Genomic DNA, 27,062 nt, shown 5'->3' on the forward strand with positions numbered 1-27,062 from the left:
AGCACACACGGCCACGCTAATTAGAAACAGATGGCCCCTGCGGCCGCTGCTCGCTCCCGCAAGGTGGGTGCCGCCACTCGCACGAGTGTTGGAAAAGTGCAGACCGATTCCAAAAAGTCATCTCCTAGAGCAGGGCATGCATACTGCGCTAGGCTCTACCTAAAAAAGAACTAGCTTTCACCTCGTATTTTAAATAGTCTACCATTCGAGTAGTAACTTCAGCTTAGGGTGACCATGCGGCCTTATTTGGCAGATTTGTGTGCATTTTAAAACAGTGGGAGGCTCGTTTTTGTGTGTTCCAAAGCATGAGTACTTGGCAGCTCTTACTAGAAAGCAATGTAATTAATATGCGTGACAGTGGGTTTAAAATTGACTTTTTATTTATTTCCTTAGAACCTCGACTGTGTTTCTATGTTGGCAAGCGCTGACATTCTTCGCCCCTCAGTTGATGCAAAATTGTAGTCCTTCTATTTTTGCGATTTCACCCAGTTTTTGGTTTTCAAAATCTGGTTACCCTACTTCAAATAGGAAAACAGATGATGAAATGGTATTAAAAAAGAAGACTGCAGCCAAAGATTAAAACAAGTAAATGCATTGCAGTGGAATTAATCTATAAAAATAGGCAACATTTTGTGGTTTTGCTCAGAATTAAATTCTCTATTAAACTAACCTTAACTACCAGCCACTCCATTGGAACACTGGAGACCGCGAAAACGCATTGTTTCCACTTGTTATTGAACTGTTGAGCGGCATTCAGATAGTTTTCTTCCCTTTAAGTGAACAGTGGGACCATTCCCCTATCTTGGTAGCAGTGAAGGCCTCTACTGTAACATCCTCCTACTCAGTCATTTGTGGTATTTGAGGACAGATTTTGGTGTCCCCTATTAACTTTTGTGCTGTGGTAGATGCCACAGAGAACATGGGGCTAACAGTCCGCAGGGATGCTAGCAGCTGCCTTTGTGTGTTTCCCCAAAATATATACTAATTGCTTTGATCAGACTATGGAGTGGTTTCTCATCACAGCAGTGAAAGAAATGGGAAGAGCCAAATATGCAGTAAAGGAGGGATGGTAGATTGAGATCATGTGTTCCTCCCTTATTGATAATAGTCTCTGTTGCTCCATCATTGTCCATGGCATAGATAGGCGATGCTCCCTTTCATTTTACTATTCTGGCATCCTCCACTCACCCTAGTGCACGGCACTTTCAGCATAATCTCCTAAATACTGCATTATATATAGCCCTTAACACCCTTATTTTGTCGCCCATTTAATATCTAACGCACAATGTACTAGTGGAATGTATTTTTTTACCTCTGACAATGAATTGTTTGGAGCCTTTGATGGCATCATTCCTTGAAACAACTCTAAATTCCAATAGTTAATTTCTTTGCTTATATATGACCTAAAAGTGGCAGAGATCTTAAATCCTATCTCTGAACTCAAATAGCATAGTTCCCTCCCGCTTTGCTGAAAAAAACGTGACATGTATCCATGATATCTTACATTCTCCAACAATATGATTGGGTGGAAAAATAACAGCATTCCTCCTACTGGGACTAGGAAGCTTCATGTTTGCACAAGTTTTTTTTAATAATAAGGTAACTGACAGCCGATTCGCCTAAAAAATGTATGTTGGGATTTCCAGCAAAAGGCCATGCAATCATTGTCCTGTAGCACTTGTCTGTTCTTTAATTCCTTTCAGTGTGGATCACCATTCTCACACCGCATCATGCTGTTTTAAGCCATTAACTGTTTATTGTGCTTCAGTTGATGTTACCAAGCTTTCTTTGTGTCTGACAGAACCCATGAATTTCCCTTTCCGTCCATTCTCTCACTATACTTGAGGTTGTGTCATAAGGGTCTATTTGGTGTCTCCTTCACTAGCTCATTCGCTCTGTTCAGTTTCCTTTATAAAGGGTGTGTTTCAGTCTCGCCTGCCGTGGGTGCTGCATCATTTCAGGGGGGGGTATGATCATCTTCTGATTCCTACAAGACATCCAATAACTTCTGTGACTCTGACCTCAGCTTGCATGGCAAAGGTTCTAGGTGTCCTCTTTGATTCATGTTGGTCCTTTGTCACTGAGGCGGACCAAAGACTGTAAACTGGATTCTGAGGAATGAGAGTAAATATTTTTTCATATTGCTCATTAGTTGTGCAGACTCATGGCCATAATTCTCAAAGACTTTTCAGAACCCAAGTTTGATTTAAGCATGTTGGAAAAGGAATACTGCTTCAAAAAAATATTTGTAATGTGTGTGTAGCTGAATTGGTTTTTTATGCAGGCGAGGGTTTTTATAAGCTGAAATTGTAGTTAATCCATCCAATTATGAATTTGCTACACCTTACTAATAGCACAATCTGAGAGTAATTGCTCTGTTAGATGTCTGTGCATTCCATATGATGCACATGTGCAGGTATGATGGCATGGTTATGCTATGAAAGGTTACGTGCTGGTTGTTGTTGTTGTAAATGTATGATTACGTGTTGAAACCAGAGTTTTTAAAGGATAAAAAATAAATAAGAAAGAAAGGGGCATTGGTCAGAACTGTGTGGTTGATGTAAAAAAAAGCCGTTTCTTACTGAATTGCTTGCTTGTGTGTGCAATCTGACACCTTGTTTATTTTCTTTACCCAAAAAGCTACGGTCATTCTTGCAAGTGCGGAAGTACAGTTTGGATCTGGCCTCTTTGATTCTGTATGCATACCAGCTCAGCACGGCGCTCGCCTACCTGGAGAGCAAGAGATTTGTACATAGGTACAGTATGCTTACACCATTGCTGTCTTATTGTTGAGGGGTAGTGGCTGAAGAGAATTGATAAAATCAAAAGGCGTGTAAGAGTTGTGTTGAGAAGAGGGGCTGAGGGGCAAAGCAAAATTGTTGTGAGACCCTCAACAGTGTTGTTCCGCCAAAGGCATGTCTCCCATTGGCATACTTAGCCTTTGATCGTTACATCATTGGATCTTTTCCTCCACAAGGAGGGATTGTCCCTTGAATCAGAGACCTTAAGGGTTCCACCAGGTGAGGAAAAAAAGTTTAAAAATACCTCCTACCTTTAGAAAGGACTCACTTTATTAGGATCAAAGGTAGTGGTATGATTACAAAATGCGGGATGTGAAAAAGAGGCATTAGGTGTGTCTCACATCTATCTCTGGAAGAGCCAGGTCAACATGTTTCAGGCAACTTTAGAACCTATGTGTTGATGGCTTTCATCAGGACCGAAAGGTTGCTTCGTAGCATCCCTTCATGAAGTCAATTTAAATCAAATGGGACACTTTTTCTCCAATTTTTTAAGTATTTTTCGTCTTTTTTTGGTCAAATGGGACTCTTTGTCCTGTTCTTTTTTTCACAACAAAATTTTTATTTTATTGATCAGGTAAGGCATGTATGCAGTTCTCCACAGTCAGGAGGGCCTGCCAAGTGTCAACATTGGTATGAGCAGCACAGAAACCCAATCAAAGAAACAACCCCACGTAACCCGCCTCCCACATCCACCCCATGGCCCACCTACCCACCCCTTATCCCTCCCTAACCCTGTGCACGTGATCCCAATAAGCCTCCAATAATGTTTGTGTCCAGCCAGGAAACTCGTGCTTCCTCGGGCCTATACTCCATCTTCCACATCTAGACCATCATCAGGTTCCACTGGAGGTACCAGAGTTAGACCCCGGTACTCCGCCCACCGCTTCCAAATTTTGTAATGTTTCCGGGGGCATCCTCTGGCCTCAAACACAGGGCGCTCTAGCCCCATAAAATAGTCCATCCCTGCTTTCCACGCGTTCAACGGGGGGGGCACGATCACTCTTCCATGCTTGTGCCAAATCCCGTTTTGCCACGATAAGACCCAACAATAAAAGGTGGCGCTTGTAGGTATTCCCCCCCACGCCCTCCAGTACATGTAAAAGGCCCAGTCGAGGGGTACGGGGAAGATCCCACCCCAGCACCTCCGACAGACAGCCCCACACACCCCTCCAGAATCTGGTCAGGCCAACACACGACCATACAGTATGCAGCAGGGTACCCATCTCAGCTCCGCATCGCAAACACTCCAGGGATCCAATCAAGCTTGCTTTCCACAGTCGCTCCCTCGTGTAATAGGCCCTATGCAAATATTTAAATTGGACCAGCCTGAGACGCACCGCGATAGCAGTCCCTCGCGGGGACTCCAAGGCCTCCCTCCAATCGTCCTCATCTAGGGGTCCAACGTCCCCTTCCCAGGCTTCCTTTAAGGCGCTTAGAGTAGAGGAACAATGGATGACAAGGGTTTGATAAATACTCTTTGTCCTATTCTTAGTTTCTCTTTTGGAAGGTCTCCTTAGGACTGGGCAAAGGCGAGGTATTACTATTTCTTTCATTAAAGAGGAGAAACTTAGTCCTTCAGTGCACACTCCACAATGCATCTTCTCCAGCTTGCACTGGCTAGCTTAGATTTTTGAGGGCTGAAGAGAATTGTCATATGCCATTTCAACTAGTGCTCTAGGAATCTTGCCTTGCAGTCACCACAAGCTGTCTGGTTGTGAAAGTCCTATTTTGAACTTAAAGTGGACTTGCATCCCGTCCATTGCTTATGAGTGGTTGACTTTGTCACTGTCATTTCCTTGCTCTCTAATTAATGGCTTGCCCACCTCTTCTCCTCTTTTTGTGTTTGTCCCTCTGCCGAAACAGTCCCTTTACAATCCTTTTGATTGGTGACATGTATCCTTATTTTCACATTTAGCCCATTAAGTGCTCCTGTCGGCCGTAGGCTGACGTGAGCACTACCTCCCTGGTGCTGCGCACGACCAATGGCCGACGCAGCACCGCCCACTTCGTCGAACGCCTGCACCGCGGCGGAATGTTCGCCGCGGTAAACGGATTAGGGAACAACATTTTTTATTTTTAGTTTAGTACTTAATGGTAGTGCATCTGTTTTCTAGCTCTCTGTTCTCTCTTTTCTGTACTGCTCAGCCCATCTAGTTATCGCCCTCCCCTGCTCTGCTCCCTCTCCTCTCAGCTTGTCTGTAAAAGCACAACAGCGGGGATATTTTTGCTGCAGTGTGGCTGAAGAGCTGACTTCAAATGTTTTTATTTCCTCTTCTGCATTCCACATATTGTATGAAAGCACAAGGTTTGGCACATAAACTTTTTATGGCCCGAGGGTAAGGGCCATTTTCAACGCTCACTCAGCTAGCATCTGTTGCAAAAGATGAACTTGCATGACCCTTATCCTTGAAGCCCATAAACCTGCTCTCTTGGCTACTACAGAGGACCAAACGGATGAATCCTATGGGAGGTAAATGCGACCTTAGCAAGAGTTTCCCTTTACATTCTGGCACTGGTCTGCATTGTAAATTCTGTTCAGTGTTTTAGTTTCCTACAATATTTTGAATTTGTTGTTCTTTTACTTTTTCTTAAAGAATACTTGACAGACATACATTGGCAAAGCCAACAGCGTGACACTTTCATTATTAAAGTGAGAGCTATTTGCTTTGTCAATGCTTGTTAGTGTCTGGTGCGGACAGCTTTACCTGGCTGTTTTCAAGGCCAAGGTATTTCACGGATGATTACACTGCAGCATTGAGTTTACAGTTCCTTGCTTATCATCTTCAGGAAAACTGACCACACTTTTATTAAGATGAATTTGGCAAATCTTAGTTTTTTTGAGCCTATGAGCTCAGTGGCTGTGACTACTTCCACCTCTAGAAAAGCTATAGCTACTATACTGAAACAATTCGGCCAAGTACTCTGCTTCCTATGCCATCAACATTTTAGAGTGTTTTGTATTTCATGAATGTTAACGTGTCTTGCATTGGGGAATATGTAAGCCTTCCTTAATCTTGAAACGCCTATTTCGGGTATTTAAATTACATCCGCAGACACAACCTTTTTTCAGGCGTGTTGTTTCAGTCGCATATTTTGATGGACCTTGATAAACTCCCGAATCTCGAAGTGTTCAATCTTACAAAGGATTTGCCATTTGTTTTTCAGGGATATTGCTGCTAGAAATGTACTTGTTTCTTCCACGGACTGCGTAAAGTTGGGCGACTTTGGTTTGTCGCGGTATATGGAAGACAGTACCTACTACAAAGGTAATCAATTATTTTCTAATTGCATTTTCTGGTAGCATGTTTTTGCTTGCTTTTTTTCTTTTTTTTAAGTCTTGTTGGCCTGATGAATACTATGACACGCATTGAAAGTATAGACCCAGCATAACACTTCAACTGTAGCTCATCTATAGTAAAGCATACAATAAAAGTGTACTTATTGTTAGGTCTTCTCTTTTAACAGTGTTTAACCTAACTTATATAGAGCATTTGTCTTCTCAAAAGAGTAGAGTCATCCCAAGGCATAGAAGTGAATTAGTTTAGATTAGTTGTTTGGAGAGTACAGACCCACCTAGTAAAGCATATAATGGTTATTGTTTTTGCTTGCCTTTGCTTTCGCCTATTTAAATGCATAAATCATAAATCATTACAATTTCTCCAGATGTAGAGCAAAATATGCCATTGATCTTAGCCACGAACCTCAGCCGAAGTCTGTCTCTGCAAGTCCATTCACATTATACTACACTTAATTCAGTGTCTGCTTTGCACTTATAAGGGAGCGACTTTAGAGCTTAACTGTGCTCAGTCCGTGTTTTGTATGACCATGGACCTGATAATGTGTGGGGGTGTGAGCGTTGCCTATTACTGTTGAATCCCTTATCTTTTGTGTCTTTGTTGAGGGTGTCGTGATATACTCTGTAGTCTAAAAGGTAGAAATGTGTATTTTAGGAATGTTGGGCAACTACAGCCCCCATAACATCTAAAAACCATGACATTGTAATAATGGTGTCATCACAATATGGTGCTTGAGTACTCAAGCTAGGTCTTCCACTTCACAGATTTTTCTTCATAGAACCTCAATCACTGAAGCCAAAGCTAGTTCATAGACAGATGGCTCTCTGGTTGTAAAGGCTCGGTAATAAACGTTAGCCTGGTAAGGCTCTGTTTGGGTGCTGGAAGATTTGGGAGTGGTGTCCCTGCTCTACACATGATTCTCTGAGATTTACAGAAGAATGTGCAAAGTCCGTTTGCTTCAGTCCTTAATTAATATCAGCAGAACTGGTGCAAGATGTGCTTTTTTGCATTTTAAGCCCGATGCTCTGATGTGCCCAGGATTGCAACCACAAAGGGTTCTCATGAGGTTTTTATCCACTTTAAAGTGACAAAATCAAAATATTGCCGTAATCTCAGCACTTCCGCTTTTATAATTGGTGCTGTCACGTATAATCACAAAGTGCAGAGCTGCTATTCCATTTCCACCAATAAGTGCATTCATTGCTCATAATGTCTTCTTTTTCAGCTTCCAAGGGGAAATTACCCATCAAATGGATGGCTCCAGAGTCCATCAACTTTAGACGTTTTACCTCAGCTAGTGATGTGTGGATGTTTGGTAAGTTTTGTCAGATATAGTGCTCACGAAAGTTTCATGTATTTTTTATTTAAGAATTGCCTTTTTTTGGTATGTTAAAGTAAATTGTCTCTTGGGTTGGAGTAAAATAAAAACCAATAGGAAAAAAAACTCCACCCTGCACACCAGAATACTTGTTATAGGTTCATTTAAGGTAAGTCTGCAAGGCCTGCAAGAACAAAGCCCTGTCATGTGGTACGGTGACACTCCTCACTCTGTTCATACTGCTACACCCAGTGGACGTCTTACCAGTTTTGTGGCAGACACCCCACTTGGTGCCCAGAAGCAAATGCTGCATCTATTTCACCTTAAAGGTGTATAGTTGATCCTTATTCCAACGTGGTGAGTGCAGGATAATGTATATCCATCTTGCACGTATCTCATTCAAATAAATATTAACTGGGCATCATTGTGGGCTGATGATACATAGATGCCGAGAACACTTGGGGAGAGGGGTTGTCCTAACGGCTAAGGCGCTCGACCTCGGACCTGGGGAACTTGGTTCGAGTCTCGGTAACGACGCCAAAAACCCCCTGTGATTCTGGGCAATTCTGGGCAAATCACTTAATCTCCCCGTGCCTAAAAAATGAAAGTGTGTCCTCATGTAACGTAACTGGTGCTATGTAAAGCGCGCTGATAACTGATTCGGTTCGGTTCAAGTTCGCGCTATATAAAACTCTCAATATAAAAAAAAAACTCTCAATACTTGTCATATGTCCATGTCCCCTTCATATCCAACCCTCTCAGGAGTTCAATCACTTGAGTTTCCTTGGAAGATCGCTACAGAATATGTTAGCATGGTATAAATAGGCATGCACGTCCTTTCAAATAACCCGAAATCTGTTAATTATTTGGTCAAATGTGTTGCCTCCTGCCATGTGCCAAAATCCAGTCCTTGTGTGTTCAGCAACGTACATATTGAGTGTGTCAATCAGCATATGTATTCTCCTGACCACTCCCTCTAAAGTACACTTTTAGACAGTACAAAAAACTATGACAAGAATTTATAACGTGTTAGTAATAATATAATTTGCTGCCTTTGTGATAAAATGATATTGTGGGTCATCCCACTCTTAAGCTAAAAGGTGCAACCAAACTAAATACAAAAATGTTCCATTCTGTTAATGATAAATATATCAAAAGGCAGTCATTTTGAGAAATCCATGAAGGGATAGTCGTAGTCACTTTCAGTAACTAACATTTTCTTCCTTTAATGTGGTTTATAAAGTCATGCAAACAAAGTTTCCGACTTCTGGGAGCGTGAATAATTGAAAACCCATTTAGCCGAAAAGCATATTCCTATACATACATTTTGGCCGAGCATTCATATATATACATTCATATTACTCTAACGTAACAATAGAAACCAAGAAGAGTTCAAAAAATATATTATTTCAAATTAACTAAAGAAAGTCCCTTCTCAAAAGAGAAGCATTGTGGACCACAAGGTTGAATCCAGGTTATGGAACATAGTTTTAATATTAAAGCAAGGTTAGAAAACAATTCTAGAGTGATGTAGGTTAGAGAAATGGTTAGGAGAAGGAACCCGGGTCCATAATGGGGCATTACAAAAATGTCTCCCTTCTCCCCACAAAGCATAACCAATGAGTTGTTGGGGGATCAGAGGGGAGGAGAAGAGAAAAAAAGCAAGGAAAAGAGAAAAGGCAGGTGAAAGAGACACCCAGTGACAAGATGTGATGGTGGGGTAAATGAAAAAGGCAACTAGACAAAGGTTGTTACAAGAACACAAAAAATAGAGAATAATGACATTTAGACCTTCCTAAAAAAATGTAAAAGGTAATTTCTCTGATTTGATTTCTGCCGAATAGTAATTGCCAGTCAACTTGAAAATATTGATTAACAGTTTAGATTAAATGCTTTCTCAAAAATGGTATTCTTTGAATTAATTATTCTATGAAATCACATAAAAACCCTTTCATAATTGCCCTGTGCTGTTTGTGTTTGTGAGAGATGGATGAGAAGAGAAGGAGGAGGATGGTTAGTAAGTTTGTGTGAGAGAACTATATCACTTACTCCCTTTTCCTTTGATTTGAAATTGACTCATGACTCTGTATGTCCGGTATGTCCCCCTACGTGACTTAACGTCCGCTAATGCTCATCTGGTCACCATCCCTAGGATTAGAAAGGCTACGTGGTGAGGCAGGAACCTCTCCCACCTGGCAGCCAAACTCTGGAATGCCTTGCCTTCCTCCCTCAGATTGCAATGTAATAGACGCTCTTTAAGGAAGTTGCTTAAAACCAGTTTTCCCCCCCTAAGTCTATGTAATTCTTCCCCCAACCAAGCTGAGGCATTACTTTTTAGGGCCAAGTCGCTTCGGCATACATTGCACTTTAGAAGTTTTTTTTTACTTTCTTTCTTTCCTTAGCAGTCCTTTATGTCTTGTAACATGGTGGAGCAAGGGAAGGAGCCTAGTCAGCATAGGATAAAATGCCAGTTATCCAGAGTACTATCATCTGTTGTGTTTACGTATTACCTATGTACACTATTATCTGAAAGAAACAGGTTAGTGTTAGATTTCTTACCTTAGAATATCCCCAGGCATCAGACTGGATCCGGAAAGTTTTGCTTAGCAGTACCCTTGCGCGTCGGTAGGCGTTGTCCGCGGCTCCGCGTCTGTCGTTGGCGCCGTGATGACGTCTTCGGAGTACTTGGACGCCGCCCTCGCGCACTGACGTCAGTTATTTTTTTTCCCGCGCTGGCAAGAGCAGATCTGGAAAAAGCAGTACTTTAGTCACTTTTTGACTAAACTTTTTCAAGCCTTTTGATCTCTCTTCGAGTCTTTACGACTCTCGGTGCCGGTAGGGATGCCCGGGTTCAAGCCCTGTACCGATTGCCACCGACTTATGTCGGTTACCGATCCCCTCAGATGCACAAGTTACTTACCTTCGGTAACGATATATCTGTAAGAAACAGAAGTTAGTGTTAGAGTCCTTACTGCCCCACCCATCCTCCCCGTTCTGCGAACCGATATCTAGGGTTAAGGTCATTCCTTTGAGAGCCCTAGTTTCATGGCACCAGTGTCGGTTTTTATCATGCCTCTGCGTTTCTGGCACGGAAAAGCTATGTATAAGAACTGACGTCAGCGTGCGAGTGCGGCATCTAAGTACTCCGACGACGTCATCACAACGACGATGGACGCGGACGACGCCTACCGAGGCGCAAGGGTACTGCTATGCAAAACTTTCCGGATCCAGTCTGACGCCTGGGGATATTCTAAGGTAAGGAATCTAACACTAACTACTGTTTCTTACAGATATATCGTTATCGAAGGTAAGTAACTTGTGCGGCACCTCTCCAGCAGACACCCAGGACAAATACTGTATGATACTTCAATCACACTAGCATAATTTTGTGAATTTCACTATGCACTTGCTTCACAAAATTTCCGAAATTGCACCACTATGCCTCATCCCTCAATTATGTGGTGTCCGCTGCAAAAAAATGTTACCTCGAGCGCGCAGTAACAAGAAGAATTGCCAGATCTTGAGCAGTTGTTGCTCATGGCACCTGTGTTTTTTGCAGTATGTTTTAGCAGGAAATGCTTCTTCGTTTTAAAAATTGATATGATGGCGCATGTTGCACTAAAATATCGTGTCAGATAACTAATTTGTATTTTGCCCTCAACATTTCACGTAACCGATTTACCAATCTCACTCACTTGAACTCCTAATGACTATCCTGTGATTTTATCAAAATAGCTGAGCCTTTTGAGTTCCCGCACACCTACAAACTTGGGTCCTTTCCGTATGGACTATACATTTTTTTTATATTCTATGTCAATTTAAGCATACATGGTTTTAAGCCCACGGTGTTATTAATGATGGCGACTGTTGATAAATAACTTTAATCTCCATTCTAACTTTTGGCTCATCCACAATTGTGTCATCAGATGGGCCATTAAAAGGCAGGTTGGATGTTTGCCGCAGTCTGGAGTGACTAGCCGCAAACCACACACCTTAGCCCCAAGTCGCGCTCTATATGAATAGTCATGGCACAAAGACCGCCCTTTCCAGTATGAAGAAAAGCTACTGTGCACTTTAAAAAGATGAATTCAAATGTCCCCCTTCCACTATCTTTTCAAAATCTGCAGACCCTCAAAGGACATCCCTCCAGCTTCACAACTAACCTGTCGTGTTTATTGAATCAAGCAAGAACTCCCCCCCAAAATGTCTCTAAGCAAAGCACTCAAGGTAATTCAGGTACCGTTTGAACTAAGCCCCGTCCCTTCAAATAAAGAGAAGGGTATGCTTATGGTGGCTTGGGATGCTTTAAGGTGGTAATAACGTTTCATGGTATTTTACTCTGTTGCGCCCTCTCCGTCTCCCTCCCCCTTCATATAAATGAGCTGTATTTGGTGTACTAAATCGCTAATACCTCAAAGCTCCAAAGACAAGTTCAACAGTGAAGCCAAATGTCAGATGAAACCGCTGTTCCAAAAAATCCTGAAGCACACTGCCTATTGAGTGCAGTGGGTAATAAGTATATGCATTACCATTACATAGCAATATGGACTACTCGCAACCCTTGGTTTATTCACCATGCAAATGTTGTTTCCACAAACACTTTTGTTTCTGGACCAAATTGCCACTTTTTGTAATACACTGAAGAGGAATTTTACAGAGGCAAGATTGGTCCTTTAATAGGGGCAGGGGAGGTGGTAGTCATTAACAAGTGCCTGCTGTGTGCCCAAGCGAATTATGGAAAGCGTGCAGGGGCAAGCATTGATTGTAAAATAACACGTATACATGTGTAAAGTAATCAGAAAAGAGTGCTGCTGCTTATGTGTAGTCAGTGCCTCATTTCCAACTGTGGAGGATGTTCAGCATGTGATAAATATATATACAGAAAATAACTACATATGAGAAATTAATGCACAGGTAACATGACCGGCTATTCCAGTGACTTCCGGTACATCTCCCCGAAATGTACACATGACTGAATTTTCCATTAACTATTTGCAGTGAGTCAGTGTTTTGGAGGGAAGGGATTAACACCCCTATTTCTGTTTTTACATATTGTGTAATGTCTTTTGTTTGAGATGTCGGAGACTATTTTACTTAAAGCACCTTCCTTTGGGGTTAGCTGCTCCTGTTTGATTCACGAGTGCATTCCTTTCAGCTGATGCACTCTTGCTGTTAGGGCACATTCTTTCCCGTAAAATGTGATTTTCTAAAGGGTGTATGCTCTTTCTGTGGTCTTTGTACTCAATTGCATTTTCTTTCTCTAAAGGTGTGTGCATGTGGGAAATTTTAATGTATGGTGTGAAGCCCTTCCAAGGAGTGAAGAACAACGATGTGATTGGTCGAATTGAGAATGGAGAACGGTTACAAATGCCTCAGAACTGCCCTCCCACTCTCTACAGCCTTATGACGAAGTGTTGGGCTTATGACCCCAGCCGAAGGCCCAGGTTCACAGAGCTGAAAGCACAACTTAGGTAAGGGGAATGGTGCACTCGAGAACTATCAGTCAACGATTCTTTGGTAACAGTTATATTGAATGCTTCGAGGAAATCGAATATGTGTAAGGAGTGTTTTTATTTTTTATTTTGTTCGTTTTAAAGAGAAACTTCAGTTATAGATATATTCTTCCTACACCACCTCAAATGGCTTTTTTTAAGTACTTTTTCTAAATTGGTATGCACAAAGGCACCTTTTGCCAAAGTTATGTCTTTTTGGGTTTCGCCTGCCGAAGGCTGCTGCGCAGCCTTTCAGCGCAGGTGAAATCCTATGTCCCCAATAAGCACTTCGGGAACGTCCCCCGGCTCTCATTGGCTAGCTCCATAAATGGAGGCTAGCCATTGAGTGCCGGATCTGTCCGTCAAGGCCGGACCAGATTCGGGGGCGTTCCCGAGATTTTTTCCCAGGGCGGAGTTACGTTTTTTCCTGTTCCCTCCCCTTTCCCGCCGTCCGTGTCCTCTCCCGCCCCCCTCCCGTCGTCCGTGTCCTCTCCCGCCGTCCGTGTCCTCTCCCGCCCCCCTCCCGCCGTCCGTGTCCTCTCCCGCCCCCCTCCCGTCGTCCGTGTCCCCTCCCGTCGTCCGTGTTCTCTCCCGCCCCCCTCCCGTCGTCCGTGTTCTCTCCCGCCCCCCTCCCGTTCGTGCAACGTGGAACTCGAAAAATACTGCTCGGATTGTTGCAGAAGTACTGCACTGTTTGCGTGCACTCGCCAAACAGAGGATTCTACAGGCATACTGCACACCTATCCACACACTCAAAATATAAACTGGTTAATAGTTTGGCAAAGCAGCGAAATTCCTGTTTCACAATACCTTTAATAAAAATGTCATGAAAACAGAAAACGGACGTGCTTTTACTGGTTTGCTGCACCCGTCGCAGTAAGAAGACTGCGCATTTTCATATGTAACTAATGAAGTTATGACCTGTTAGTTACCCCTAGTCCGGCAAACGCTGGCCATAAAAAAAACAAGATCAATGTTCACCCGTGGGCTCCCGCTGATCTGTGACGCTCCGGCTGGCTTGGCAGCAACGCCCTTTGCACCGGAACTGGCTCTGACGCCGGCCCGGAAATGCCCTGGCTTGTGGTGACGTGTGCTGTCAGAGTTGCAGTCTAAGCTGCCGCCACGAAGTGGAAAGGAGGAGGTGGAGCGGGGAAGTTCAGCACCGGGAGAGCAGCATGGAGGCGCTGTACCACCAGACCAACAAGTGAGGGCGGGGCAAGATTGTACCTGTAACTGCCCCTGGCGTGGATTTGCTGCTGTACTAGGGGGGTGTGGGAACGAGCTAGGGGTGTTGAAAGAGCGGCAGTGCTTAGAGCACTTTACCATGAGTGAAAGGGGTGATGAAAGTAAACGGGGAGAAAGAGGCTATGCTATTGGGATGATAGAGTCGGTGGGCATCTGAGCCAGTGAGCCTAAGGTGATGTAATGGGTAGGGTCTGTATGCGTTGTGGTTCCTTGCATGGCAGCTGTCTGTACTCAACAGAGGGTCAACATGTTGATTTTTCTTTGTTTACTTTGTCGCGTATGCAAACTGTTATTTTTATTTGTTTTATGTCTCCCGTGTCCTTTTCAAGTTAAAGCAAGTTATTGGGTAAATAGAGTTTCTTTCCTATTGTCTCAAACCTCGTTTATGTGAGGTCACAACAGTTGGCGCGAATTGTAAGGGAGTCAAGACGTGATGGCAATATGTAGCTAAAGTATTAGAGAACCGGAGTAGGTTGGTTCATAGGGAAGATGTGAGTATATGTATTATATCTACATGGATGTGGGTCTAGATTATTGTGGCCGACTTACCATTATAATTTTTCAGGACACCTTGTTCTCCTGGTGTGACGCTTTGCGCTTGCAGAACATATGAGGATGCGTGGGAACTATATATTAAGTTGTGAAGTGTATTTTGCGGTTTTATTTTATTTCCCTACAACATCGAAATCAGTTCGCATTATGATATAATTCAAGTCACTTTAAAACTACCTTGATCAAAAATTGACTGCTCGTTATTGTCACTTTTGAGAAACAAATTTACAAAATGAACAACCCTGTTATTCAAATGGAGCAAAATAGTCTTAAGCCTTCAAAAAGCAATGATAAATAACAGTATCCACCATGGATGCTGCCCAATCACCACCTATTGCCACAACACACAAAGAAAAGGCCTCACAATCTACTCTTGTCTTTTTTCCATTATATGAAAATATTGGAAGGAGCTTAGACACCGACTCGTTATGGGTTGCGAGTGCTATTAAAAAAAAAAAAACCCTTGCAGAGACCAGTTACTACTGGATAGACAAGTCATTGGGTGGATAACCAACAACACTAAATATGGTGTACTGCATGGGTATTTACAAACATTTTACCGGGGGCCGCAATGTTTGGTCTTTGGTGTGACCGAGGCCACACTGATGCCAGCGGGGGAGGGGGTTGTAAAGTGAGTGTAGGGGAAGCAAAGCATGTGTATATATACTGGCTGTACTCAGTTGCGAAATGTGCAACCAGAAAACCTGGGATAAATCTCTGCTTCTCTACTTGACCAAATTGTGTGACCATGGGCAATTGCTTTATTTCAATTCCCTCCTTTTTCTTTATTATCACATATAAGAGGGCCTCGAAATATATGATTTCAGGATACGTGCAGCACAAAACCATCTCCTGTGCTTGGATGTAATCACTAATGGCATTATAGGAGGAAGGGGGCCGTGGAAAGCATGAATGTTCCTAAATTCATGATTGAAAACCATCACTTAAAAAAAAAATCTATTGCTGAATGCACTGCTATAATTTGATTTACTACGGTGAAATGGTTCTACAGGTCAATGAAATACACTTTTTGACATTTTCAAAAGACTATCGTATTTTTACATGTTTGCTGTCTTTATTAATGAAGGTGTTCCTAAAGTTAAGGGCCTAGTTACTTCCTTTTGTTTAACTGCAAATAACCTTAAAATAAGTGCTTGCTGTAAATTATTTTTTTATAATGTTAGTGTTGAGTCGCGCAAACAGCAGCCCAGTGCTGCTGCTGCTGCTCAGGGGGCCGTGTGTAACGAACGGTCAGGAGGGCCGCATGCTGCCCCGGGCCGTACTTTGAGTATCACATCTCTAGGGGCATCATTTCCTTTGTCATGCCTGCAGACTTTTATGATGGCACATGATTTGAGGAATGCCTATCTCCACATTCCAGTCTGGTTTCTCTGATTGGCGATTCAGGAGGTTTGCTAATTTGTCCTTGCATTTTCAGTCCTTTGGTATGAAATCTGCCCTAGGGTGTTCACCAATCCGCTTGCCCCGGTAGGGAAATTTCTGCGCAGCCATGGTTGATCTATTCTCTATCGGGAAGTCCGGTTGGAGACGACCCTACATCTGCTTGCTTGTGTTATACTTGTTGAAGGGCCCGGCCAATGCCTTACGTCCAGGGTTTTGCTTCTAATTCCTGTCCGAGATAGTTAAAAGATGGTGTGATGACCTGTCCCTGGCTAGAGGGCCTTCTATTTTCTGTTGCCAGTTTCTCTGCTTGTTTTTTAGGTTTTGCCTGCAAGTGCGCACGTAGTGCGCATGCGCTAGCAAAACCTCTTGAGTTCTATATCTGATCGATGACCCGCCTCTGTCTTTCATTGGCTAGCTCCATAAATGGAGGCTAGCCATTGGGAGACAGAGGCTGTCAATCGCGCTTTCTCGGGGAAAACGCGATTTGGGGGCGTTTCTCGGGCTTTTTTTAAGCCCCGCCCCTTTGTCCCGGGCGACGCTGCGATTGGCTGCCGGCCCGGGACACCCCCGTGACGTCATCCCCGGGCCGCGCTATGATTGGCTGGCCGGCCCGGGACCTGACTTGTTCTCACCATGCCCCCCTAGCGAGGGGATTTTGCCTCGTGCATGTTTTCCTGTCACTGTCAGGCTGGTTTGTGTCAATCAATTTGCCTCTGTCTGTTTCTGTCACTTTGCTTTACCTGTCACCGAGCTTGTCATCGTGTTATTTTTGTTAATGTGTGCATTTTTGCTCGGAGCTGAACCTGTATGTCACTGTGCGTGTGTCATAGTGTTTATTGTTGCTTTTGTTTGTCCCTTGCTGTGCCTGCTACAACGTGTGCCTTTGTCACGGCCTCTATGCTTGATTGGACGTGTATGTGTTTTGTTTTTTTTACTTGCCGTGTGTGCATCAAGGTCTCCTGTGTGTCTCTCAATGCATTCGTCTCTTTGGTTTTCCTCCTTCACTGTGTACCTATCCCCGTATGTGCCCTATATCTCCGAGGTTTTCTGTTTTTCCTTTTCCCTGTCGTTGTGCATGTATGCCACGGTGCGTTCCTCAACATGGAGGAGTAGATTGCTCACTGTCACTTTGTGTGTGTGTCTCGGTCGCTGCGTGGGCCTGTCACCGTGTTGGCGCCTGTATGTCAACGCACGTCTCTACATGCCTGCTTCGGTGCGTCTGCATGTGTCACTGAATCAGTGCGCCCCTCTGTGGCTGCGTGTCTGCGCCTGTCAGTGTGTGCGCGTGCGGTGAGCGCGCGCCTCCCCTCCCCTGCGCCGCTGGTGCTCCTTTGGGGTCACGTGGCCTCGCTGCTGACGTCAATGGCGGGGGATCCAGCCCTGCCCGCTTCCTTTGGAAGGAGGGTTTGGAGGATGGGCGGGCTCCGGGCCGGGCGCAGGGGAGAGTGACCTCAGGCCAGCGGGTGGAGCACGGGGCGCTAATAGTGCAGTGCTGCTGGGACCCTGCAGTGTGCAGCGCGCGACCAACATGGAAACTATCCATCATAGCCAGGGCTTTAAGTGGGATGAAAAAACTGGGGGTGGTCTCTCAAAGGGGCGTGGCTGTTGTAATTAGGGCGTGGCTTAAAAACAGGTAAATTAAAAACCTGTGCTTAGCATAGTGTGCTGCCCGACTTGTATTTTGATGTTTCATTCATATGCATCCAGGTATATGATAGAACAATTAACATCATCCCTACAAAAAGCCAGGGCTATTGACTTTGTCAATGGTTGTTAGTTGGCTAAGATAAATAAGCAGCAACTATGGCTTGTATATATCATTGAAAAAGCTTTGACTTAAAGCACTGGTGATAATGTTGCTGCTCCTGAGTTTCAAAAAGAGAAGGGAAATCCAGAGAGAAAATGACTCTCTTTAAAGGATTTCCATTCCCCTACAATGCTCACCTGGCATGACGTCATGCCCTAACTTCTCCAGGAGTGATAAGTGAGCAGTGTGAGCACAGGATGTGCCTGTTGTCACTGCAGTTCGGGATAAAGAGGACCGCCTGTGCCAGGGCACAAAACAGAGCCCGATAGGAACCCGTTTCGAGGCCCCCTTTGAAACAAGCATTTACAATGCAACGGTTTCGCCTTTGGAAAAGTTCGAGCTATTGGCAATGTAAATGACAATGCCATTTATTTATCTGTTTTCAAAACCAACACATAAATACAAATTTTGTCATTTACAATGCCAATAGCTCAAACTTTTCCAAAGGCGAAACCGTTGCATTGTAAATGCTTGTTGTATACTGCTGTAAACCGTGGGGCTTCTAAGCTTCTTAGTATGAGACAAGTGTGAAGTGGTCCGTGAACAGCCAGGAACACAGGAGGCTTTTGGAAGGAGGTACTTTAGAGTATGTGATAAAATGGCATAAAGGTGTGGAGTTGTGCTTAGGCCCACATTAGGCCCCACTGTGGTGTTATGTGCACTTTGGGCACAATGAAGACCTTAATAGGAGGAAAGCAAAGATTGCAGTGTGAGAGGAACAATTTTAGATACCGGTTTCATTCTGGGAGTTTTCGAAGCATGCTGTTTTACGAATATTTAAATAATCCTTCACTAGATAGGAATCTGAAATTTCGCTAAAGTTCTGTTACTGACTGTACGGTACCATGTTGAGTGGCACTTTTAAACATATTGCAACTGGACAAATACAAATCAGGATAGAGGAATTGTATGGGAGCAGTAAAGAGCAACAGTACTTCTATGTTTGAAGAAATAATTGTATATTTTTATATACTGACCTGTTATATTTTACCTGTGAATGTATCATGGATAATGCCCTTACTCTCTCATCAGAGGCTTTTCAGTAAATTGTTAATGTTTGTTGAAGGTACTTATTACAAAGCAGGTTTATGTGATCTAACACTAGTTCTCTCAAACTGATAGTTGACACCCAACTCTTCGACAATTTGTATTCATTTGTACTCCACCCCGCCCCCGGACTAGTAAATCTACACTTTGCAGAATACTTGACTTAAGAGGAACAGAAAAGTGTAATGCGTCTACCAGCAACAGAGGGCTGTTTGTTAGGTCCCAGTGTTTAACAGGTTACTTATATTCTATAATTTACTTGATGCCCGTGCCATAAGCCAAGGGTCCCTGCATCTTCAACATGGATGCCAACAGGTACACCTAGAAATATCCAATAAATGTTATGCCTTTCCAACACTTAACTAACACTAAATGTATGAACTGATTTACATCTAACCAAATAAAGACACTTATTTGAGTAAAGTTCTGGTTTCATGTCAAATATTGGTGTAATTCCTTTCAATTGGTGTTTTTCCTGTAGTGAAGAGCAAGGACTGTGGTGTAAGTTAAAAATGAAAACAACACTTGTTTAAACCCTCGCCCCCCCACCCTCCCCCATCGCGCCCCTCCATTTTCGATCTGCACAAAACTTGGCATGTTGAACCTAAATCTGATGGGTTTTTTCTTTTTAAAGTTTCATGAAGGATCATCAAAGGAACTATAAAGATATTAATAAAACAAAAAACGCTTCTCAGTGGATTACCTTACCTCATTATGACTACACGGGGACCATGCCACCTTTGTTTAATATTTATATTTATATATATATGTATAATCATAAATGTTAGAAAACAAATGCACTTTTAGTGCCATAATTAAAGGACGAACTACTGCACCCTAGCCCCAAACCAATTTCCAAATTTCATTTTTTTTTGTTCTCTAATTTGTGTATTGTAGGTTAAAAAACCTTCATGTACGAGCCAAAACTACTTTGCGGGATATTCCTAAACAAGAGCGGCTCCTACCGGTTTGGGGGAGGGAGGAATGGAAAAAGAAAAAAAACACTTACCTGGCTATGGCCAGCCGCCGCCGCCTCTCCTCCATCCTCCTCTTATCTTCTTGTCTGCAGTCCGGCAGCAGGAACCACACGAGATCCCAGCCTCCCCGAATCCAATCACAATGTTGCAGTGCAGCGTTGTGAATGGTCTGAGCGCCGTGGTTTGGCACTCCGAGAGGGAAAGGGAGCTCATGTTCTCCACCCAGGCTGTAATGGAGCCTAGGTGGAGAACAGGCAAAGTGTGCATAAATGTTTGGCCGTCCAAACATTCATGCGCACTTTGAGTGAGCAATCAACTCCTTCCCCTGGCCCCTGCTCTGTCGGCAGAGCAGCCCCGCCCACACCAGGAAATGGAAAACTAAAATGATAATAACATTGGTTATTATCATTTTCCTTTAACTACTGCTTGCAGAGCAGTGGGGCAAGGCTCCTCTACCTTAGCTTAGGAGCTGCAGCTGTTCCTAAGTCTCCTGAATTCTCCTGATAAGCATGTCCGAAATGGAGAGAAATGCAGCCAGATAGGTAGCAGTCAAGTAGAGTTGAAACCCTTCCCTATCCCATCATGCCCCTTACTGTCAGTTTATGGCGGGCTCCAGTTATATTTTTGCCAGATCATGCTTAGATTTTGGGATATGAGACCACTTTTAGGATTTTACAATTCGGTTTTGTTCTTAAAGGTTTTTCTACAACCTTCCCTAAAAGTGTTCACTTGATGCCTTTTTGAGATTATAGGTTTTCTCTGACAGGAATGTTGTGTTTTCCCACTTCTTTATCGCTATCTAGAAGCCATCCCAGTTAAGTGCCCTGCCAGTAGGAGATGCAAAGCAGCCAGTGACCCAGTGTAGGGTTTCCTTCCGCTGGGACACAGCTATTGACCCATTGATCGGCTAGAGGGAGGCCCAAGAGAGGAGGCAGCACAAGAAACAATACCACACCAGATTAAGGCATCACACCCTTTGACATCAAAGGCTTTCGCTGTACCCACCTGTTCCCTGGCGTAAACTGGATCAACCCCAATGTCGTCACTAAGGCTATCCAAGATATTGCTGTTGGGGACATAGTTGACATTGAAACATAATGCTTCAAAACATTTGCTGCTTTAATGCCAAGGCAGTTTGTCATCAGGATGTGTAACTCTAGGCACTCAAAGTCTTTGCAAAAATCTTTGTCATCGAAGAACAAATCTGTTACAGCCATGAGGATATGCTCTTCATCTGCATCACCAGCATGGTCTCCAATACAAGCCCGCTAGCTGGGTATTGTAGTTTATACAGCGGTCCCAGTACAGATAATGTTGCACCCTTTGGTTCCACCCTCGAAATCTAAGGTACAGATCGTACCATTTGATAAAACACCTCCAAATGTGTCTACTTCTCTAAATGTATATACTCCAAAATCTGGAATTATTCTTGCTGTTGAGCCGCCATCCCATGATAGTTTATCTTCATAAAGAAGGTCACCTTCGTCGTCCTCTTCAAGCATTCAGTCACACACTATAACTTCAAACTCATACATCCCAACATCGTCTTCAGGTGCTCCCTGTAAACAATATCTCCACATTTAAGGAGGTTCTTCTGAGAGATGCTGCAAAACTCAGCGTTCTGTTGGAAATATCACAATCATCAATCTCCGTAATTATGGAAACCCTACAAAAGAGAATGTAATCCATACCATAACTTTCCTTGATGCCATGATTTGCAGCAGTTGAAGAAGCTTCATTTATCACACCTGCAAATTAAAAAAACAGCCCCCTAGATTCTAAAGAAGTGTAGACCACCAGTGCAAGACTGCGTTTCTGAAAACTGATTCAAAATCAAACTCAGCAATTCTTAGGAAGTGACATGCTTTGGCCCTGGAGACAATCATTCCACCAGACAGAGGAAGCAAGAGGCAGGATATCTTAGTATGGAAAATGTGTGATGCAAGAGGCAGGATATCTTAGTAAAGAAAATGTGTGGAGCTGTGTGAGCAGCTTTGAAAAAGGCAAGCATTTCAGCCCTGCTACGCCGTTCTGGTTAAGTCTTATGGGAGACAGTGCAGGTGTTTGTTTGCTGATGATCTGCAGAAGGACAGACGAAAGCAGCCCTTTGAAGTTCTGATTGAAAGCCTCTTGGTGTCCGACCAAGTTATTAGCGCCTCCCTGTATTCAGCCAAAATGTCTGCGTCGCTGTAATGTCACAGCATTACCCTTAGCAGAGCTTCTGGCTTGTGGTTACTTGCAGCAGAAGATCTTTAACCTCGCATGATCAGGCCCAAGGCAGCTCGACCACACTGCCCCCTAGAAGAGCACTGTAGTAATGCTTATAATGTTATTTTTAGAAGTGCTTCTTTAGCAATGATAGAACTGTTGTAGGTCATGCATAGAATGTGTGTATGTCACTATGCTTGTGTGTGGAGTGCTGGTCAGTCTGGAGTTCGTTTACAAGCTGGCAGCACCTTTTTATCTGTACTGCATATCTTGAGGAATAAAGAAGATTTATTACCAAACTTGGAGGGTATTCATTCACTACAAATTTGGCGACGAGGGAAACTGGCAATTTTCTAATGAAATTGATATCCTGCTTCATACAACTCTACATTTGTTATCCTGGATTCAAGAAAACTCTTCGTTTCAAAGAAAACTATTCGTTTCTCTTCAAAACAGCTGTGCCTTAGTGCGGTGAGACTTTCATTTATCTTTTCAAAAAAAAAATGAAGAAAACCACTTTATTTTAGCTTCCTACCCACTCTGCATCTTTCAAACGCCACCGTTTCACAAACCGCTACAGCGTGTTAGCTCCCGCTCCAGTGAGTTTGAACGTCGCGGCATCTTGCAGAACCTTCCTTTGTCATCGCGCGTCAGTGCACTGCTCATCACTACTACATGCGCATGGAATTGTGGGTACTCGCGCATTGAATTGTGGGTACGACCCCACGTAAGGTCACGTCGGCGGCCATTTTAGATTGGTTTTATGCCGATTTTTCTTCATTTTCATCGCGTTTCACACCGATTTGATTCTGGACGCTGGCAATTGCTGTTTTCTGGTATTTATAAACGTTTATCAGTATTATTTATTTTGACAATATCAAATTCAAGTAAGGTGCTGCCTGCAATAATTTTTGTATCTTTCCTCAATAAGATAAAACAAATATACATTGATATTTACATATATTATTTTTTTTTCTGGGTTTGTGTCATTATGCCTGACACTAACAGTGCCATTTCTTCTGGTGAAAAGCCTGTACATGGCCTGAACCTAAATGCTCCAAGAGAATTTTTAGTTGTTCCTGGTGATCCTCCTGTTGCTTGGTTAGATTGGAAAGAATATTTCTTGAACTATGTTGCAAATCTTGAAGATGTTAGTGGACCTTTCACTCCTGAAAGAAAAAAAAGGATTTTATTATTAGGTCTTGGCCCTGAAGGATTAAGAATCTACAATCAGTTGGACAAGACTGATAGATCTGCTGGTGACATTGATGTTTTCAATTCAGCACTTTTGGATATCGATGATTATTTCTCTCCTTGTGTTTGCATTGCTGTCACCAGACATTCCTTCTTTCAACGCAAGCAAAATAAATCCGAATCAGTTGAGGATTACGTTTCCGCACTTAGAAAATTAGCTGTTAAGTGCAAATTTGCTCAACTTCATGATGATCTTATTCGAGATCAAGTTGTCATGTACACTAAAACTAAAACCATTCAGAATAAACTATGGGTTGAAGGTGATGGAACTTTGAAAGAAATTATCGCCATGGTTAAAAAAGCTGAACTCTCAGAACGTTGCGCAAAGGCTTCTCTTTCCAGTGAGAAAAAGGAAACTGAAATCGTAAACAAAATTTCTGAAGGGAAATCTTTTATTAGAAGTAACAAAGATTTCAGGTCTACTAATGCTAACAAAGAAAATTTTGACTATAAGAAAACCTCTGAACCTGTGTGTTATAGATGTGGTAGTCATTCTCACCTTGCTCATTATCCTAAGTGTCCTGCTAAGAACACTAAATGTCTGAACTGTGGGGTTATGGGGCATTTTGCTAAGGTCTGTAAAAGAAAAGTCTTTAAAAATTCAAAAGGTAAGATTGCTTGCATTCAAGAGGTAGCACAGGATTGTACCTCATCTTCTGATGAAGAAGTTCTACTTGTACAAAATGCAGTTAAAAAAAAAAAGGTAGTATTGAACATTTCTGATATTGATTCTAGTAAACCCTTATGCCAAGTCTCATTAGGTGGAGTCATGACGCAACTTGCTGCAGATTCTGGGTCACCCTATACTATTGTGAACAAGAATGTTTGGGATCAGAAATTTGTTAACCAAATTGGAAGTTGGTTGGAACCTTCTGATATCTCACCTGTTAGTTATACCGACAACACAATAGAGATTTTAGGGTTCAGACTACTAATTTTCAAGTTTAAAGGTATGCATGCCACTTGCAAGTTGTATGTGTCGAAGGATGGTCCTTCAGTGTTGGGTTGGAGGGATCAAAAAAGTCTACACATAATTTTGGATCCCAATAGCAAGGAACAAGTGTTGGTTTCCTGCATAAGTGAAGACACCAAGAAATGGGTGATTGATGAGTTTCCTTCTGTATTTACTGGCACTATTGGCAAGCTGAAAGGTTTTACACATCAAATCAGACTTAAAGACAATGCTATTTCTAAAATTCACAAAGCCAGGAATATTCCTCTCATCATTAGGGATGAGGTTAAATCCGAACTTGATAAATTGTTAAATGCTAATATTATTGAGACTGTTGAAGCAGCTGAATGGGTTTCGCCATTGGTCGTCGCACGCAAGGCCAATGGCAAGGCCCGTTTATGTGTGGATTTGAGATATTTGAACAGTCAAATTTTGGTTGATCAATATCCACTTCCACGCATTGATGAAATGTTGTCCTTAACCAAAGATGCAAAAGTTTTTTCCACTTTGGACCTATCAGCAGCTTATCATCAGGTTGTTCTTGATCCAGAAAGTAGACATCTTACATCATTTGCTACTCCATTTGGATGTTTTCGATTTAAAAGAATGCCGTTTGGCTTAGCCTCTGCTGCGGCAGTATTTCAGAGGCTAATGACCAACCTTTTTGGAAACATCAAAGGGGTAATCTTTTTCCAGGATGATATTTTAATTATGGGAAAGGATAAAGATCACCATGACAATCTCCTGAGAAAAGTTCTTAAGGTTTTAGCTGATAATGGTTTGGTTGGGGAGCTCAGCAAGTGCAAGTTTTCAAAGAGCTCTGTTACGTATTTAGGTCATGAAATTTGTGATGAAGGGATAAGACCTAAAACAAAATTAGTTGAAGCAATAGTGAATTCACCTGAACCTAAGTCCAAGGATGAACTCAGATCATTTCTTGGTTTAGCTGAATTTTACTCTAAATTTGTTAATCAGTTTTCACAGAAAACATTTCACATGCGTGTTCTCATGAAGAACAAATCACCTTTTGTTTGGGATGAGAAATGTAGTGCTGCATTTAAAGAAATCAAATATGCCATAGTGAATGCGCCTATGCTACAAGGTTTTGACCCGTGCGCCAAAACTTATTTGACCACTGACGCTAGTGGAGTTGGTTTGGGGAGTGTTCTCTCACAGATTTCTCAACAAGGTGATGAAGTTGTCATAGCCTTCGCTTCACGATCATTGTCACCTTGTGAGGAAAAGTACTCTGTGATCGAGCGTGAGACGCTTGCTGTGGTATGGGCAATGGAGCATTTTCGTAAATTTATTTGGGGTAAACAGTTTATTTTACGTTCAGACCATAAACCTCTGACCAAGCTCCTCACTACGGAAGGTTTGTCCAGAGCTTCAGCCAGGATTGCTCGTTTATCCATGAGACTCCAAGATTTCATTTACACTATTCAGTATGTACCTGGTGCAAAGAATGTGGTCGCTGACTTCTTAAGTAGATTACCCTTACCAATGAAGGAAATTGATTTGAACTCTTGGAATGATTGTTGTGTTGCTGGAATTTTTTCTGATCCTCATGGCTTATCAAAGGATGAGTGGAATTCAGCTTCTGACAAGGATAATGTTCTTGAAACAGTTAAAATAAAAGTCAACCAAGGTTGGGTTGTCTTAACTAAAACTGACAGTCAATTGAAGCCATTCTGGGAGGTCAAAGATGAACTCAGTCTTGACGGTGATTTCTTATGTCGTGGTGACAAACTCATACCACCGTTAGGAGTACGCCAAAAAATTATCTCTTTGGGCCATGAGGGACATCCTGGAATATACAGAACAAAAAGAATTATAAAAGCCTTGTACTGGTGGCCAGGCATTGACTTGGAGATCGAAAGGTCTGTTCGAGACTGTGTGCAATGTGAGTGTTCTGACAAAAGTCAAAAAACGCTTAATCCCCCAATGTCCTCACTTAGGTGTCCCAAATTACCCTGGGAGGAATTAGCATTAGATATTATGGGACCTATTGTGTGGCAAGATGATTCTATCAAGTTCATCTTAGTCTTAGTAGATCTATTCTCCAGATGGATCGAATTGAAAGTAGTTAACAGAGTCAACACTGAAACTGTTATATCATTTTTGGATGAGTGTTTACCCTCATTCACTACAAGCACCTTGGGGCTGCTAGAGCAAGCCCATGTCCACTGGTAAGGGAATACTTGGGCTCTTTGCACCATATACCTCTTTTTGGTATTCTATATAAGGAGCCAGCTTCCTACAGGCCTATGCTATGCCACTCAGTATAGGCAGAATTTGTCGCATTCGCAGGGGGGTTTATTCTGTTTTTAAAAAAAGGCAAGACCGAACACTATTCATAGTCATCAAATGGAAGTGTACATCTGCCAGATAATAACAACTTGACTGTTCTGCAGACGTTTAGATTGTTTGCAGAATTTGATGAAAAAAAATGCAATCTGGAGTTTTCTGAAGCAGCTTGTTAGTAGAGCCGACGGCATAACAAATCACTAATAACCACTGCACACGTGAATAGTTAAGAACATTGTTTTTCAAACTGAGTATAAACCGAGGGTACTGCTAAAGGGAAGTTGTGCAATGTTTTTCTTGAATTTGAGGTCCATGCTCGCAGGTTTCCAAGGCAACTGCTCGTGTGTGCGCCTCAGGCTGTTCTTGTTGCAAGACTTGGGTGTCAGCCAGTCAGAACGAGTG

The 27,062-nt window shown here is 42.7% G+C and overlaps 1 protein-coding gene across 17 annotated transcripts in view; it reads left to right on the forward strand.

The window, feature by feature from the left end:
* The window catches only part of PTK2 (protein tyrosine kinase 2), an 858,662-nt gene that overhangs the window by 610,270 nt on the left and 221,330 nt on the right, over positions 1-27,062 (forward strand). For all 17 annotated transcript variants that reach the window (XM_078686693.1, XM_078686689.1, XM_078686690.1 and 14 more), the window contains 4 exons: positions 2,641-2,756; positions 5,967-6,067; positions 7,323-7,412; positions 12,682-12,886. In XM_078686693.1, the coding sequence (XP_078542819.1) occupies positions 2,641-2,756; positions 5,967-6,067; positions 7,323-7,412; positions 12,682-12,886 (512 nt within the window). The remainder of the gene's footprint in view (positions 1-2,640; positions 2,757-5,966; positions 6,068-7,322; positions 7,413-12,681; positions 12,887-27,062) is intronic.

The sequence above is a fragment of the Lissotriton helveticus genome, chromosome 4_1, assembly GCF_964261635.1.
Source record: "Lissotriton helveticus chromosome 4_1, aLisHel1.1, whole genome shotgun sequence".
NCBI classification, from domain to species: domain Eukaryota; kingdom Metazoa; phylum Chordata; class Amphibia; order Caudata; family Salamandridae; genus Lissotriton; species Lissotriton helveticus.